This window comes from Phoca vitulina, unplaced genomic scaffold (assembly GCF_004348235.1).
Source record: "Phoca vitulina isolate PV1807 unplaced genomic scaffold, GSC_HSeal_1.0 scaffold14, whole genome shotgun sequence".
Taxonomy (NCBI): Eukaryota; Metazoa; Chordata; class Mammalia; order Carnivora; family Phocidae; genus Phoca; species Phoca vitulina.
Genome location: NW_022589717.1, coordinates 26769186 through 26783338, shown reverse-complemented (window position 1 = coordinate 26783338; position 14153 = coordinate 26769186). Strand labels below are relative to the sequence as shown.

Genomic DNA, 14153 nt, shown 5'->3' with positions numbered 1-14153 from the left:
AGCAGAGACTAAATTATTTTTTTAATTGAACTAGATTCTGATCTTTACCCTGCCACAAATTATCTTTGTGGACCCAAAGTACTTAATTTCTTTGGACTTTCTCAGTTTCTGCCTTTGCAAAATGGATTATAGAATCTCCCAGATCATATAGCTATATATTGTAAGTTGGTAAATAGGTTAGCTTTTATAGGTTGCCCAAATGACATTTCCCCTCAAAAGCATTTATTAACTTGTTTAAAAGCATTTATTTCAGTTATGCTAACATTCCCATTATAATTGGCTTTCATTAAAGAATATTAAATCAGTGCTTACAAATTTTTTAACAGTTTATATAGGAGGCAGAAATTTAGAAAAATGATATATTAAAGCTTTTTAAATGTTTCATGTAGAAGTCAGAAAGGTAAAGGCAGTCTTATCCTGTTTTACATTTTATTTTTTTATAGTACTGAAGCAGAATTCACAAGTTGAATCCAACAAGTCTTTGTTGGAAAAGACATTCCATTTAGCTTTAAGTGGTTGCAGTTAAATTAAAGAAAAAAATCCTTGTCTGTGATTACTTAGAAGTATGGTTTAAAAGATAAAATACGAGCTCTCTGGTAAAGGTAAATATGTAGGCAAATAAAGAATCCTGTAATATTGTGATGTTATTGCATAAATCACTTTTAATTCTGGTATGGAATTTAAAAAACAAAAGCACAAAACATCTAAACCTATATATGCAATATAAAAAGATGTAATTTTTGATATAAGTAACATAAACAGTGATAGAGATGTAAATGAGTAAAGGTTTTGTATGTGATTGAACTTAAGTTGTTATTGGCTTAAAATAGAGTATTATAACTTTAAGATGTTTTGTGTAATTCCCATGGATACTACAAAGAAAATACCTATAGAACTTTATACAAAACAAAAGGAGAAAGGGATATAAATACCAAAAATCATTGGCATATAAAAGATAGTCAGTTAACAAATTACAGTGAACAAAATGACAATAGTCTTTTCAATAAGTACTTTAAATGTAAATGGATTAAACTTCCCACTTAAAAGAAATAGTTTGGCTAAATGGATTTAATAAAACAGAATCCAATGTATTTTGTCTACAGGAGAGGCACTGTAGATCGAAGGACATACATAGGCTGAATATGAAAGGATGGAAAAAGATAGTTCATGCAAATGGTAACAAAAAGGGTGCAGGGGTGACCATACCTATATCAGAAAAAATAGACTTTAAAGTCAAAAACTGTTACAAGAGTCAAAGAGGGAAATTATAGCGATAAAAGTGTAAATTCACCAGGAAGATCTAACAATTGAAATTACATACAGCTGGGGCGCCTGGGTGGCTCAGTCGTTAAGCGTCTGCCTTCAGCTCAGGTCATGATCCCAGGGTCCTGGGATCAAGCCCCACATCGGGCTCCCTGCTTGGCGGGAAGCCTGCTTCTCCCTCTCCCACTCCCCCTGCTTGTGTTCCCTCTCTAGCTGTGTCTCTCTCTGTCAAATAAATAAATAAAATCTTAAAAAAAAAAATACATACAGCTTACTTCTGGGCTCCAAAGTATATGAAGCAAACACTGACAGAATTGAAAGGAGAAGTATATAGTAACTCAATAATGGTTGGCTATTTCAGAACCATTTCAATAATGGATATAAGAACCAGAGAGAAGATCCCTAAGGAAACAGGGACCATGAAACAGCAATGTAGACCAATTGGACCTAATAGATACATACATAACACGCCACTAAACAATGATAGACAACATATTCTTATCAAGCTCATATGGAGCATTCTTCAGGATAGACAACATGTTAGCCCTCATAATTAACAAATTTAAGAATACTGAAATCACACCAAATATCTTCTCTTACCACAAGAGAATGAAATCAATAGCAGAAGAAATCTGGAAAATACACAAATTTGTGGAAATGAAACAACAAACTCTTATACAACTAGTGGGTCAAAGAAATCACCAGGAAATTTCTTGAGGCAAATGAAAACAAAACAACATCAAAGCTTATGGGATTTAGTGAAAGCAATACTAAGAGGAATGTTTATAGTGGCAAACACCTACTTAAAAAAAAGAAAGATCTGAAATCCACTAACCTAATTTTTCCCTTCAAGGAACTAGAAAAAGAAGAGCAAACTAAACCCAGCTTTGTCAGAGGAAAAGAAGTGATAAAGATTTAGAGCAGAAAATAAATGAAATAGAGACTAGAACAATAGAAAACTCACAAGTTCTTAGCTAGATTATGAAAAAAAGAGAGGACTCATAACTAAAAGAAATGAAAGAGGAGGCATTACTACTAATGCCATGAATATAAAAAGAATTATGAGACTACTATGAATGATTTTATGTCAGCAGATTGAATAACCTAGAAGAAATGGATATTCCCAGAAACACAGAATCTACCAAGACTGAAGAAATAAAAACAAATCTGAGCAGACTACAGCTACTAAGGAAATTGAATCAGTAATCAAAAACCTAGGAGTAAGAAAAAGCTGAGTACTACATATGGCTTCCCTAGAGAATTCAAACATTAAAGAATTAACACCACTCCTCAACTCTTTCAAAAAGTGAAGAGGAGGGAACACTTCCAAGCTCATTTTAGGAGGCCAGCATTACCTTGATACCACAGCCAAAGGCACTACAAGGAAAGAAAACTACAGACCAATATCCCTGATTAATATCCATGCAAAAATCCTCAACACAATACTAGCAAATCAAAGTCAAGAGCACACCCAAAGGATCATACTCTATGACCAACAGGGATTTAGTCCTGGAATGGAGGGATGGTTCACCATATGAAAGTCAGTCATTATAATATACATGTTAACAGAGTAAAGGACAGAAACCACACAATCACCTCAGTTGATGCAGAAAAACGGATGAAATTCAACATTCTTTCATAATAAAAACACTCAACAAATTACAAGTAAAGGAAACTACTTCAAAATAATAAGGCTATATATGAAAAGCCCATAGCTGACATTAGATGCAGTAGTGAAAGACTGAAAGCTTTTCCTTTAAGATCAGGAACAAGGCAAGGATTCCCATTCTCAAGCATTTCTGTAGGACATAGTACCAGCTGTCTTAGCCAGAGCAGTTAGTCAAGAATAGGAAAGAAAAGGCATCCCAATTGGAAGGGATGAAGTAAAATTTTATCTGTTCGCAGATGATGTGATCTTACACGTAGAAAACTATTTCACAAAAAACTGTTAGAACTGATAAAATCAGCAAGCTTGCAGACAGACAGATTTGTCTTCCAACTTAAAATCTTTTGCATGTCAAAACTTCTGTGTATCAAGGAATTGGGTGAATAGGCAATCTATGAAATGGGAGAAAATACTACAAACCATATATTTGATAAAGGGTTTATATCTAGAATATATAATGAACTCCTACAACTCTACAACAAAAATATGCAAATAACCCGATTAAAAAGTGGGCAAAGGACTGGAATAGATTTCTCCAAAGAAGATAATCAGATTGCGAACAAACATGAAAAGATGTTCAACTCACTAATCATCAGAGAAATGCAAATCAGAACCACAGTAGATACCACCTCATATACCATTAGGATGGCTATTACAAAAAATGAAACAAAATAACAAGTGTTGGCTAGGGTATGGTGGTTCTTTAAGAAATCAAAAATAGAATTATCATGCAATTGAGCATTCTCACTTATGTGTATAAATGGCAAAGAATTAAAAGCAGGATCTGAAAGAGATATTTTCATACTCAAGTTTATTATAACATTATTCATGATAGCCAAGATAGCCTCATTGTCCATGGACGAATGAATAGATAAAATGTGGTATGTATGTACAATGGAATACTATTCAGCTTTAAAAAGAAGGAAATTCTGACATGCTGCAACATGGTGAGTCTTGAGGACATTATGTTAAATGAAATAAGCAAATAAAAAATATGCTAGGATTCCTATTATATGAATTATAAAAAATAGTCACACTCATAGAATCAGAAAGAATGGTGGTTGCCAGGGGATGGGGAGAAGTAGAAATGAGATGTTGTTCGGGCACCTGGGTGGCTCAGTTGGTTAAGCAACTGCCTTCGGCTCAGGTCATGATCCTGCAGGTCATGATCCTGGAGTCCCGGGATCGAGTCCCACATCGGGCTCCCTGCTCAGCTGGGGGTCTGCTTCTCCCTCTGACCCTCTTCCCTCTCGTGCTCTCTGTCTCTCATTCTCTCTCTCTCAAATAAATAAATAAAATCTTTAAAAAAAAAAAAAAGAAATGAGATGTTCAATAAATACTGAATTTCAGTTTTGCATGTTGTACAAGTTCTAGAGATTTGTTGTACAGCAATATGCATATAGTTAATACTACTGTACTGTAAACTTATAAATGTTTAAAATGGCAAATTTTATGTAACATGTTAAGCACAATTAAAAAAATCCAGAAAGAAAAAATACAGTGAAAAAAATGATAAAGTACCTGCTGTAGGGCACTAAGTTTTACATTTTTTTTATTTTTATTTTTTTTTAATTTACTTATTTGAGAGAATGAGAGAGAGAAAGAGCACATGAGAGGGGGGAGGGTCAGAGGGAGAAGCAGACTCCCTGCTGAGCAGGGAGCCCGATGTGGGACTCGATCCAGGGACTCCAAGATCATGACCCGAGCCGAAGGCAGTCGCCTAACCAACTGAGCCACCCAGGCGCCCAGTTTTACATTTTTTTAATGTAAGGTTTTAATACCAAGTTGAGTTCATTTCTGTTATTCTTTAAAGTGAACACAGTGCACTTTAGAAGTAATTTAAACAAACAGGGCTCTTTTTATTTGATACTGTTAGGAAAATGATCAAAGGTATGTTCCTTAAATTTTTATATCTGGTGATTTGTATCTAGATTTTCTTTTTGTGGTATACTATCTTAACTGTTTACTTCTTATTTGTAGGGTACATTTAAATTCAAAGCAGAGAGTGATCTGTTTCTTGCTGAGCATCATAAACTTTTATTGTATGATGGCAAACTCTCTAGTGCCATTGCATTCACCTACAATCCACGTGCTACAGATGCCCAGCTCTGCCTTGAATCCTCCCCTAAGGACAATCCTTCAATTTTTGTCCATTCACCGCATGCACTTATGCTCCAGGTACTCACTATCTATAATCTTTTTTTTTTAAGCTATAATCTTTTAAGAATATTTTTCATGGTGAATTTTGATGTGTTATTGAGGTGTATTAGGTATCTTCTATTAAATACATGCAATGTAACATTATATTGTTCTTATTATGCTTTATTTTAATTATTTTGGAAAAGAAGTCATAAGAATCTTTACTGTGTCTTCTATTTTATAAGGATGTGAAGGCTGTTTTAACACATTCCATTCAAAGTGCTATGCATTCAATTGGAGGAGTACAAGTGCTGTTTCCACTTTTTGCACAGTTGGATTATAGGCAATATTTATCTGATGAGGTTGACTTGACTATATGGTGAGTGCCTTTATTTTTTTCTTTAATTTGATGTGAGAGTTACTTTCATTACTGTTGAGCTACACAGTATTTTTTTCTGCCTTTTAAATTTGTTGTAGGATTAAAAGAAAGAATATAATTTAAAGAAATTTGTGAACTATAAATGTTACTACAAATTCCTATCAATAATGGTAGTATTAATCTAAATTCTTTATCAATAGGAAATATGGAAGCTGTAAAAAACATAAACTTGTTTTTGAATAAATTTGGAAATAATGATTTAACAAAAATGAATACATTTTTGTCTATCATTCTAATTTAAAAAGATAAGTTATTTTAGATTATTATATGGCAGTGATTTATGGGGATTTAGCTTTTCATTTTTTAATTATTGTATATAAGTAAAAACTAAAATTTTTGATGATGTTATATTATAGGTGATTTGGTATTTTTTTACAATTAGATTGTACATTGGACACATTTGTCTCCTCTCTTACAGTATAGATTCTGAAAAAGGTAGAGATATAAGAGGACACAATATAAAACATTGGAGAGGTGTCTAAATGAATTTTTCATGGCTGTATATTCTAGTGAGACTAGTAATTATGTTTAATGTATTATTTGAGTAAATGAGTTTTCCATTCTTCCTTTTTAGAATTCTCTTTTCTGTTTTTATACATAAGTTGAAATCTATCAATGTATGTATTTAATGATGTAATAATTCTTTTGGAATTATTTTTAAACAACAAAATGACTTTTTAAACTTTATTTATTTTTTTATTTTTAAGTAATCTCTACACCCAACATGGGGCTCAAACTCACATCCCCAAGATCAAGAGTCACACACTCCACTGGCTGAGCCAGCCAGGCACCCCATCTTTTTTTTTCCTAGGGAATGAGCTATCAAATCAAGTGCTTACGACATTTAAAAAAATTAAAATTATCCTTGACATATTGCTACTTTGTAATTTTTTTTGTGTGTCCTGGTTTGAAACCTTTTTAACAGAGCTCAGTTATTTTTTCTTCGTTATCCCTTTTTTTTTTTAAACTTTTCAAAATCTTTATTGGAATTGCTGACATTTTAAAAGCACTTTTGTGGAGGAGGATGTTGGCTGCCAGTTAGGCTCTCTTTCTTTGTGGAGGTATCTCAGAGCCTTGAGAAAGAGGTAACAGCTGACCTTATTCCATTCCATTTTCAGTATCTCTAGAAGTTGTGAGGATGGGAACATAACTGTAGCCCCTATTCAGTTTTAAAAGTCTTCTCAATTGACTCCTGAGTTATGATTTTCCTGTTGGGATAAGGTACAAAATTCTTAAATTAGTGTTTGAGGACTTAAGTTTAGTACAATTTTACTTTCTTATTTTCCCCTTCATGATCTCCATTCAAACCAGGCCAGTCTGGACCCTAACACATTCTGAGTGTTTCTACCCTGGTATGTTTGCTCTATGTATCTTTCCCCTCTGTTTGGCCTCTAACTCTCTGAAATTGAATATACTTTCTAATCTAAATTATATATATTCTTTAAGGACTTCATATACTTATGTTTTTGGACATTGCTAATTTTTCTCTAGTTTATGCATGTTTCCTCATGTTGTTTCTAAGTAATTCACTTACTAGTAGGTTGGTGATAAAGTATATGGAATAAACAATCTAGTAAGTCCTAATCCTACATTCAGATTCTAGTCCCGAAATAATGTTGGAGGCAATTTTATTAAAACTTCAATTTCTTTAAATAGAGAACTTTTTTTTTTTTTAGATTTTATTTATCTATTTGAGAGAGAGAGAGAGAGCACAAGAGGGGGGAGGGCCAGAGGGGGAAGCAGACTCTCCGCTAAGCAGGGAGCCCGATGCGGGACTCGATCCTGGGACTCCGGGATCATGACCTGAGCCGAGGGCAGTCCCTTAACCAACTGAGCCACTCAGGCTTTTTTTTTTTTTTTTTTTAAGATAAAAGAAAGGCTGTATCTAACAACCCCCCATCCTTAAAAAAAAAAAAAAATTTTTTTTTTAGACTATTGCCTGTTTTCTTATTCTAGTTCAACTTTGCTGGCTTTTATCATGGAGTTGTTGAAGAACTCAATTGCTATGCAGGAGCAGATGCTTGCCTGCAAAGGCTTCTTGGTAATAGGATACAGTCTTGAAAAGGTAAAGTATGAAATGCTTTACATTTTTTGTTCTTAATTTTCAGGCCATGGATTTGATCTCCTAAGTGGTTGAGAAATTCTTTCTGCAAGTATGTCTCCTTGGTTACATAAAATTACCAAAATTAAAATAACCTTTTGTTGTTTTATCTTGCCTCTGTTGCTTTATTAGAGAAATATAGCATTGAGTCTCATGGCATCTTTAACTTTGAGCATAGTTTGCCGGCCAACTTTTTTCTGATATTGATAGCCTTTAATTTACTTACCTTGCCTTGTATTGGTAGTGACCTTTTTTTTTTTTATTTTTTATTTTTTTAATGGAAAGGGACGGAGTGGGGATGGAGGAGGAGCGAGAAAGAGAGAGAGAATTTTAAGCAGGCTCCACACCCAGTGCAGAGCCGGACACAGGGCTTGATCTCACAACCCTGAGATCATGACCTGCATGGAAATAGTCAGATGCTTAACTGACTGAGCCATCCAGGGGCCCTGGTAGTGACCTTTGATCTACTTTTTTTTTGCAGTCTTCCAAATCCCATGTCAGCAGAGCAGTACTTGAACTTTGTCTTGCATTTTCAAAATATCTGAGTAATCTGCAGAATGGGATGCCCCTACTCAAACAGTTGTGTGATCACATTCTTCTTAACCCAGCTATATGGATTCATACCCCAGCCAAGGTAATATATATATATATATATATAGATTTTGTTTTTCTATTTTCACCAAGTTTTTGTAGTTGAGAAGAGTGATAAATATGAGGATTTTCTTTTATCCTTTCACATGCTATCATGTAAAATTTCAATGGATTGTGTTTTTGGATAAGCATACTTTTTTTCTTTTTAGGTATATTTGCAAATCAGTGTATCTTTTCTTTCTTTTTTTATAGAGCAGTGTGTTTTTTTTAAATTTTAATTCCAGTATGGTTAAAATACAGTGTTATATTAGTTTCAGGTATACAATATAGTGATTCAACAATTCTCTGCATTACCCAGTGCTTATCATGACAAGTGCACTCCTTAATCCCCATCACCTATTTCACGTATCCCCTAACCCACCTCCCCTCTGGTAACCATCAGTTTGTTCTCTAGTTAAGATTTGTTGCTTGGTTTCCCTCTCTCTCTCTTTTTTCCCTTTTCTTGTGTTTTCTTTCTTAAATTCCATATGAGTGAAATCATATGGTATTTGTCTTTCTTTGACTTATTTCACTTAGCATTATACTCTCTAGCTCTGTACATGTCGTTGCAAATGGCAAGATTTCATTCTTTTTTATGGCTGAATAATACTCCATTATATAGATACACCACATCTTCTTTATTTGTTCATCTATCGATGGACACTTAGGCTGCTTCCATAATTTGACTGTTGTAAAATAATGCTTCTATAAACATAGATAGGGGTACATATATCCGTTGAATTAGTGTTTTTGTATTTTTTGGGTAAATATTTGTAGATTACTGGATTGTGGGATTCTATTTTTAATTTTTTGAGAAACCTCTGTAGTGTTTTCTGCAGTGGCTGCAGTGGTTGGCATTCCCACTAACAGTGCAAGAGGGTTCTTTTTTCTGCACATCCTTTCCAACACTTGCTTCTTGTGTTGTTGATTTTAGTCATTTTGACAGGTGTGAGGTGATAACTCACTGAGTTTTGATTTGCAATTCCCTGATGATGAGTGATGTTGAGCATCCTTTCATGTGTCTTTTGGCCATCTGAATGTCTTCTTTGGAGAAATGTCTTTTCATTTCTTCTGCCCAATTTTAATTGGATTGCTTGTTTTTTGGGGATATTGTGTAAGTTCTTTATATATTTTGGATACTAACCCTTTATCAGATAGGTCATTTGCAAATATCTTTTTCCATTCAGTAGGTTGCCTTTAGTTTGTTGATTGTTTCCTTTTCTGTGCATAAGCTTTTTATTTTGATGTAGTCCCAGTAGTTTAGTTTTGCTTTTGTTTCCCTTGCCTCAGGAGACATATCTAGAAAAATGTTGCTATGGCTGATGTCAGAGAAGTTACTGCCTGTGCTCTCTTCTAGGATTTTTATGATCTCAGGTCTCACATTTAGTTCTTTAATCCATTTTGAGTTTATTTTTGTATATGGTGTAAGAAAGCAGTCCAGTTTCATTCTTTTGCATGCTGCTGTCCAGTTTTCCCAGCACCATGTGTTGAAGAGACTGTGTTTTTCCCATTGGATATTCTTTCCAAGCCATGTCAGTATTTTTAAAAAACAGAGCTATAGTCTTTATTTTCTGTTACATCAAAATTTTATTTGAGAGAGACTTTGATTTACTAAGTATAAATAAAAGTTGGACAGTTCCAATATAAATATGTTTCCTATCAACTGTACCTCTATTCTGTTGCCAGTATGCATACATATCACTGTGTACACATGTATGTATACATATACATGAGTTTAATTCTGCAGGAACAGTTGAAATGTCACCTGGTTTTAAGGCTTGCATGATATACTGGTCTCAATCATTTTAATTCACATGAATTTAAATTATTAAATACAATTATATTTGTACACGACTTGTTTAGTATTGTAACAATAAACCAATTACTTCTAAGTGAATATAAGTGAATTTATGATAAAGTATATAAATAAAACCTTTGTTAAGTCCTAATGTATTAAATTCCCCTAAGAATATTACTTATGGTAGTGTTCAGGAGAACTTGAAACAGAAATTTTTATTAAATTGCATAATTGTATCTGCTTTATCTGCAGTTTTTGTTAGAAGTTGTACTATTTCATACCTATTAATTTCTTCTCTCCCCTTCTCCCTTTTGATCCACTGAGAATGTTTATCATTGTTTAGGTTGGAATAACACATACTTATTTTAGTTGTCAGAAAAAAATGCAGACTTTCTTTGCTTTTCTAGAGTCACAGTATCTTATTTTCAGTTGGTCTTTTCAAATGTTAAAGAGAAAAACAGCTGCTGACTCTGATTGCCATTTGGAAATAATCAAAGGAGGCAGCTGGAGGTTGTACCTTTTTATCTCTGGGTTCAAATTTGACCTCTTTTTCTTCTTTGACCCTCAGTCTTATTTCTTTTCAAGGATTGTTTCAAGTTACTTTTTAAACCTTTTACTAGACACTTTTTTTGTCTTACTAAGCAGCATATTTGTAAGGCTTTGGATCTCTTTTGATGTGGTCTAAAAGCCTCTTAGACTTAGTTGTAGAGGAATATTTTAAAAATTCATTATATCATTTTCTTAGGCTCCCGGTATTACTACACTCTATTTCTTACTTTTCCTTGTTAATAATTTTCTTTAATTTTGTTTTTAGAATTTATAATTGATTTGTTAATGTTAAACTTTCCTTGTTTTAAAAACGCTGTTTTCTGTATCCATAAGGGGTTATAAATTGTATTATAAAGATGGTCCTAAGGTGGTTTGTTTTCTGAAGTTTCTTTGTTTGATCTGAGTGTTATACAATTACAGGGAGGGAGGAAATTTTTAAGAAAAGAAATACAACATGATGCATACAAAATGAGGTTTAGGGTTTTGCAGAGAACCTGTACAGATAGTGAGCATAAAGTTTAAGCTTCATTAGCTTCGTGGTAATTCCACCTGTGGTTACCAAAGTTGAAGATATGTATGAATCAGCCTTTGCTTTTGGAAGAGGGTGTTTACTGTGCTGTATAATATCTATTCATTTTTTCAGAGACTTTTTAATGACCTAAAAGGAGAGGCAAAATTTCTTGTATAAAATAGTCCTTCATTTGTGGAGTAACTAACTGCTTTATGATGGGCACTGTGGATGCTGTGGTGAACAAGAGAGATCTAATTCTTGCCCTTATATAATGTCCAATGGGAAAGATGGATATTAACACATACAATTTATATGGTTATTGGATTATATGATGAGTAAATGAGGAAATGTTTATTCATTGTTAGCATATGGATAATCTTGAGGTCACCATTCTCACTCATCTCAGTATGTTGATATTAAAGCCTTTTCGTTTTTCTTTTACTACAGTATCATTCTCAATAGACTGAGCCAGAGCAGAGGTTCTCAATCTTGGCTGTCAATAGAACCTGTTGGGAGAGGTTTTTTTTTTTTTTTTTTTTAAATAGAAAACAGAATTCCACACCCTCTACTCCACATTGTGTTTTATTTGGTTTGGGGTAGGGCCCAGGCATCAGCATTTTAAAAACATGTTTTTCCAGTATTCTAATGCACAATCAGGATTGTGGACCATTTGACAAGATCTTGGGAAACCTGTTGTTGTGTGATATATGATTTTCCCTGTTTGAATTTCTACTTTTGTTCTACCTGTCTTACTACTAATCTTCAAAGCCTACTTTAATACCTGTTTTATTAGTCAGGCTTTTTTGAGTATTTTAGCTTATCCTATAATAATTTCTCTGACCTCCAAATTGATAGATTCTAATAAGTCTTTGCTACTCATTTTGCAATTAATTACATATTTTGCAATTAGCTACATGGAATTAATTACATACATACTTATGTTTCTTTTTTTTTTTTTTTTTAAGTGATCTCCACACCCAGTGTAGGGCTTGAACTTACAACCCCAAGATCAAGAGTTGTATGCTCTACCAACTGAGGCAGCCAGATGTCCCTTTATATATGTGTTAATTCTAGACTTTTTTTTTAAAGATTTTATTTATTTATGAGAGAGAGAGAGCACAAGTGATGGGGGCAGGAGGAAAGGCAGAGGGAGAGGAAGAAGCAGGCTCTACTGAGGCAGGGCTCAATCCCAGGACCCTCATATCATGACCTAAGCTGAAGGCAGACGTTTAACCGACTGAGCCACCTAGGCGCCCCAATTTTAGACACTTTTTAAAAGAATTTCCTTAAGTAATCTTTATGTTTCAATAGGCATCTTTATTACATTGGTTTTTTACTTAAATTTATGTGTTTTTTTCATCTTTTCAACTGGATTTCAGCTATTGAGGGATAATGTATATGTCATTGTATTTCTATAATACATCACTATGCATAGGTGGATGTAAATATTTTCTAAATGACTGAAATAGTTAAGAATTTGAACCGTGGTTCAATTTGAATTTGAACCATGTCAAAAAAGTGTTATATAGCCCCAATGACAAGTAAACTGGGCCTATCCATTCGAATAATTGAATAATATTAGCTGCATCAACATTATTTTTCAGTGAGACAGTGGGATAGTCCACATACATAGTTTTCTAAACTATAATCATCATAAAATTGAACCTCAATTTTAAGTGGTTCAGAATCTGCCACTCTTCACCATTATGGTTACTAATTGATTCTCTGATTCATTTAACCTTGATTGTTTATTTATAGGGCATCTGGAAGATAGGTACCTAATTTTTTTTTTTTAATTTTTTATTGTTATGTTAATCCCCATACATTACATCATTAGTTTTAGATATAGTGTTCCATGATTCATTGTTTGTGCATAACACCCAGTGCTCCATGCAGAACGTGCCCTCCTCAATACCCATCACCAGGCTAACCCATCCTCCCACCCCTCTCCCCTCTAGAACCCTCAGTTTGTTTTTCAGAGTCCATTGTCTCTCATGGTTCTTCTCCCCCTCCGATTTCCCCCCCTTCATTCTTCCCCTCCTGCTACATTCTTCTTCTTCTTTTTTTCTTTCTTAACATATATTGCATTATTTGTTTCAGAGGTACAGATCTGAGATTCAACAGTCTTGCAGATAGGTACCTAATTTTTGCACTGTAAAGAAATTACCAGGTAACACTGACATTATCTTGCAGGGTTGAAAGTGAAAATGCCGTCAGTGTCTAGGAAGATAGCATAAATGTTCCGTTTTAAATGATTGGGAATAGTTTGGTCTTTGGTTAAGGGCGAGTGTATATGTTCTACCTAAAATTTTTCACCTTATAAAGTATATCTACTAGCAATGAATTGAAAAATTCTTGATTTTAATACAATAGTAGAACAAAAGCAATCCTTATTTTGTGCTGTTGGAAGTACTAGATTGTAGCTGTGAGTGAGTTTTAGAGCCGTAATTTCACTGAAATTTTGTACTAATATGAAATGTGTGGTGGTAGAATAGTACCTATAATCTTTTGTTTCTTTTAAGAGCTTATATTTTGAAGTTACTAAGTTCTTATGTGTTTATTGAAATAATTTATTTGGAAATAAGACTAGTAGAATCCTTTTCTTTTCTTTCTTTTTTTTTTAAAGATTTTATTTCTCAGAGAGAGAGAGAGAGTGCATGCAAGAGAGAGCACGTACACAAGCAGGGGGAGTGGCAGGCAGAGGGAGAAGCAGGCTCCCTGCCAAGCAAGGGGCCCAATGTGGGACTCGATCCCTCATGACCTGAGCTGAAGGCAGATGCTTAACCAACTGAGCCACCCAGGTGTCCCAGTAGAATCGTTTTCTAATTAGAGGATAATACTGATAAACATTTTGAGAGATTGTAATCTTATGATTATAATCTTTCTATCAATGAGCTATTGTAACAGAATTCTGTTTTTCTAATATTTCTTAAGGTAGGCTTTACACTTTTTTATTCCTTTTGGCTTCTACTGTTTTCCCTTTTGAGTTATTCCTATTTTTTCTTTCTTTTTTCTTTTTTTGTTATTTTAGCTTCTACTTTTCTGCAAAATGAAGAA

The 14153-nt window shown here is 33.8% G+C and overlaps 1 protein-coding gene across 6 annotated transcripts in view; it reads left to right on the top strand.

The window, feature by feature from the left end:
• The window catches only part of LRBA (LPS responsive beige-like anchor protein), a 758742-nt gene that overhangs the window by 121982 nt on the left and 622607 nt on the right, over window positions 1–14153 (top strand). For 5 of the 6 annotated variants that reach the window (XM_032412965.1, XM_032412964.1, XM_032412967.1 and 2 more), the window contains 4 exons: window positions 4910–5107; window positions 5314–5447; window positions 7464–7572; window positions 8090–8242. In XM_032412965.1, coding sequence (XP_032268856.1) covers window positions 4910–5107; window positions 5314–5447; window positions 7464–7572; window positions 8090–8242 — 594 coding nt within the window. Of the gene's footprint in view, window positions 1–4909; window positions 5108–5313; window positions 5448–6498; window positions 6860–7463; window positions 7573–8089; window positions 8243–14153 lie in introns of those variants that run through there. The other variant, XM_032412968.1, reaches the window with a different exon arrangement.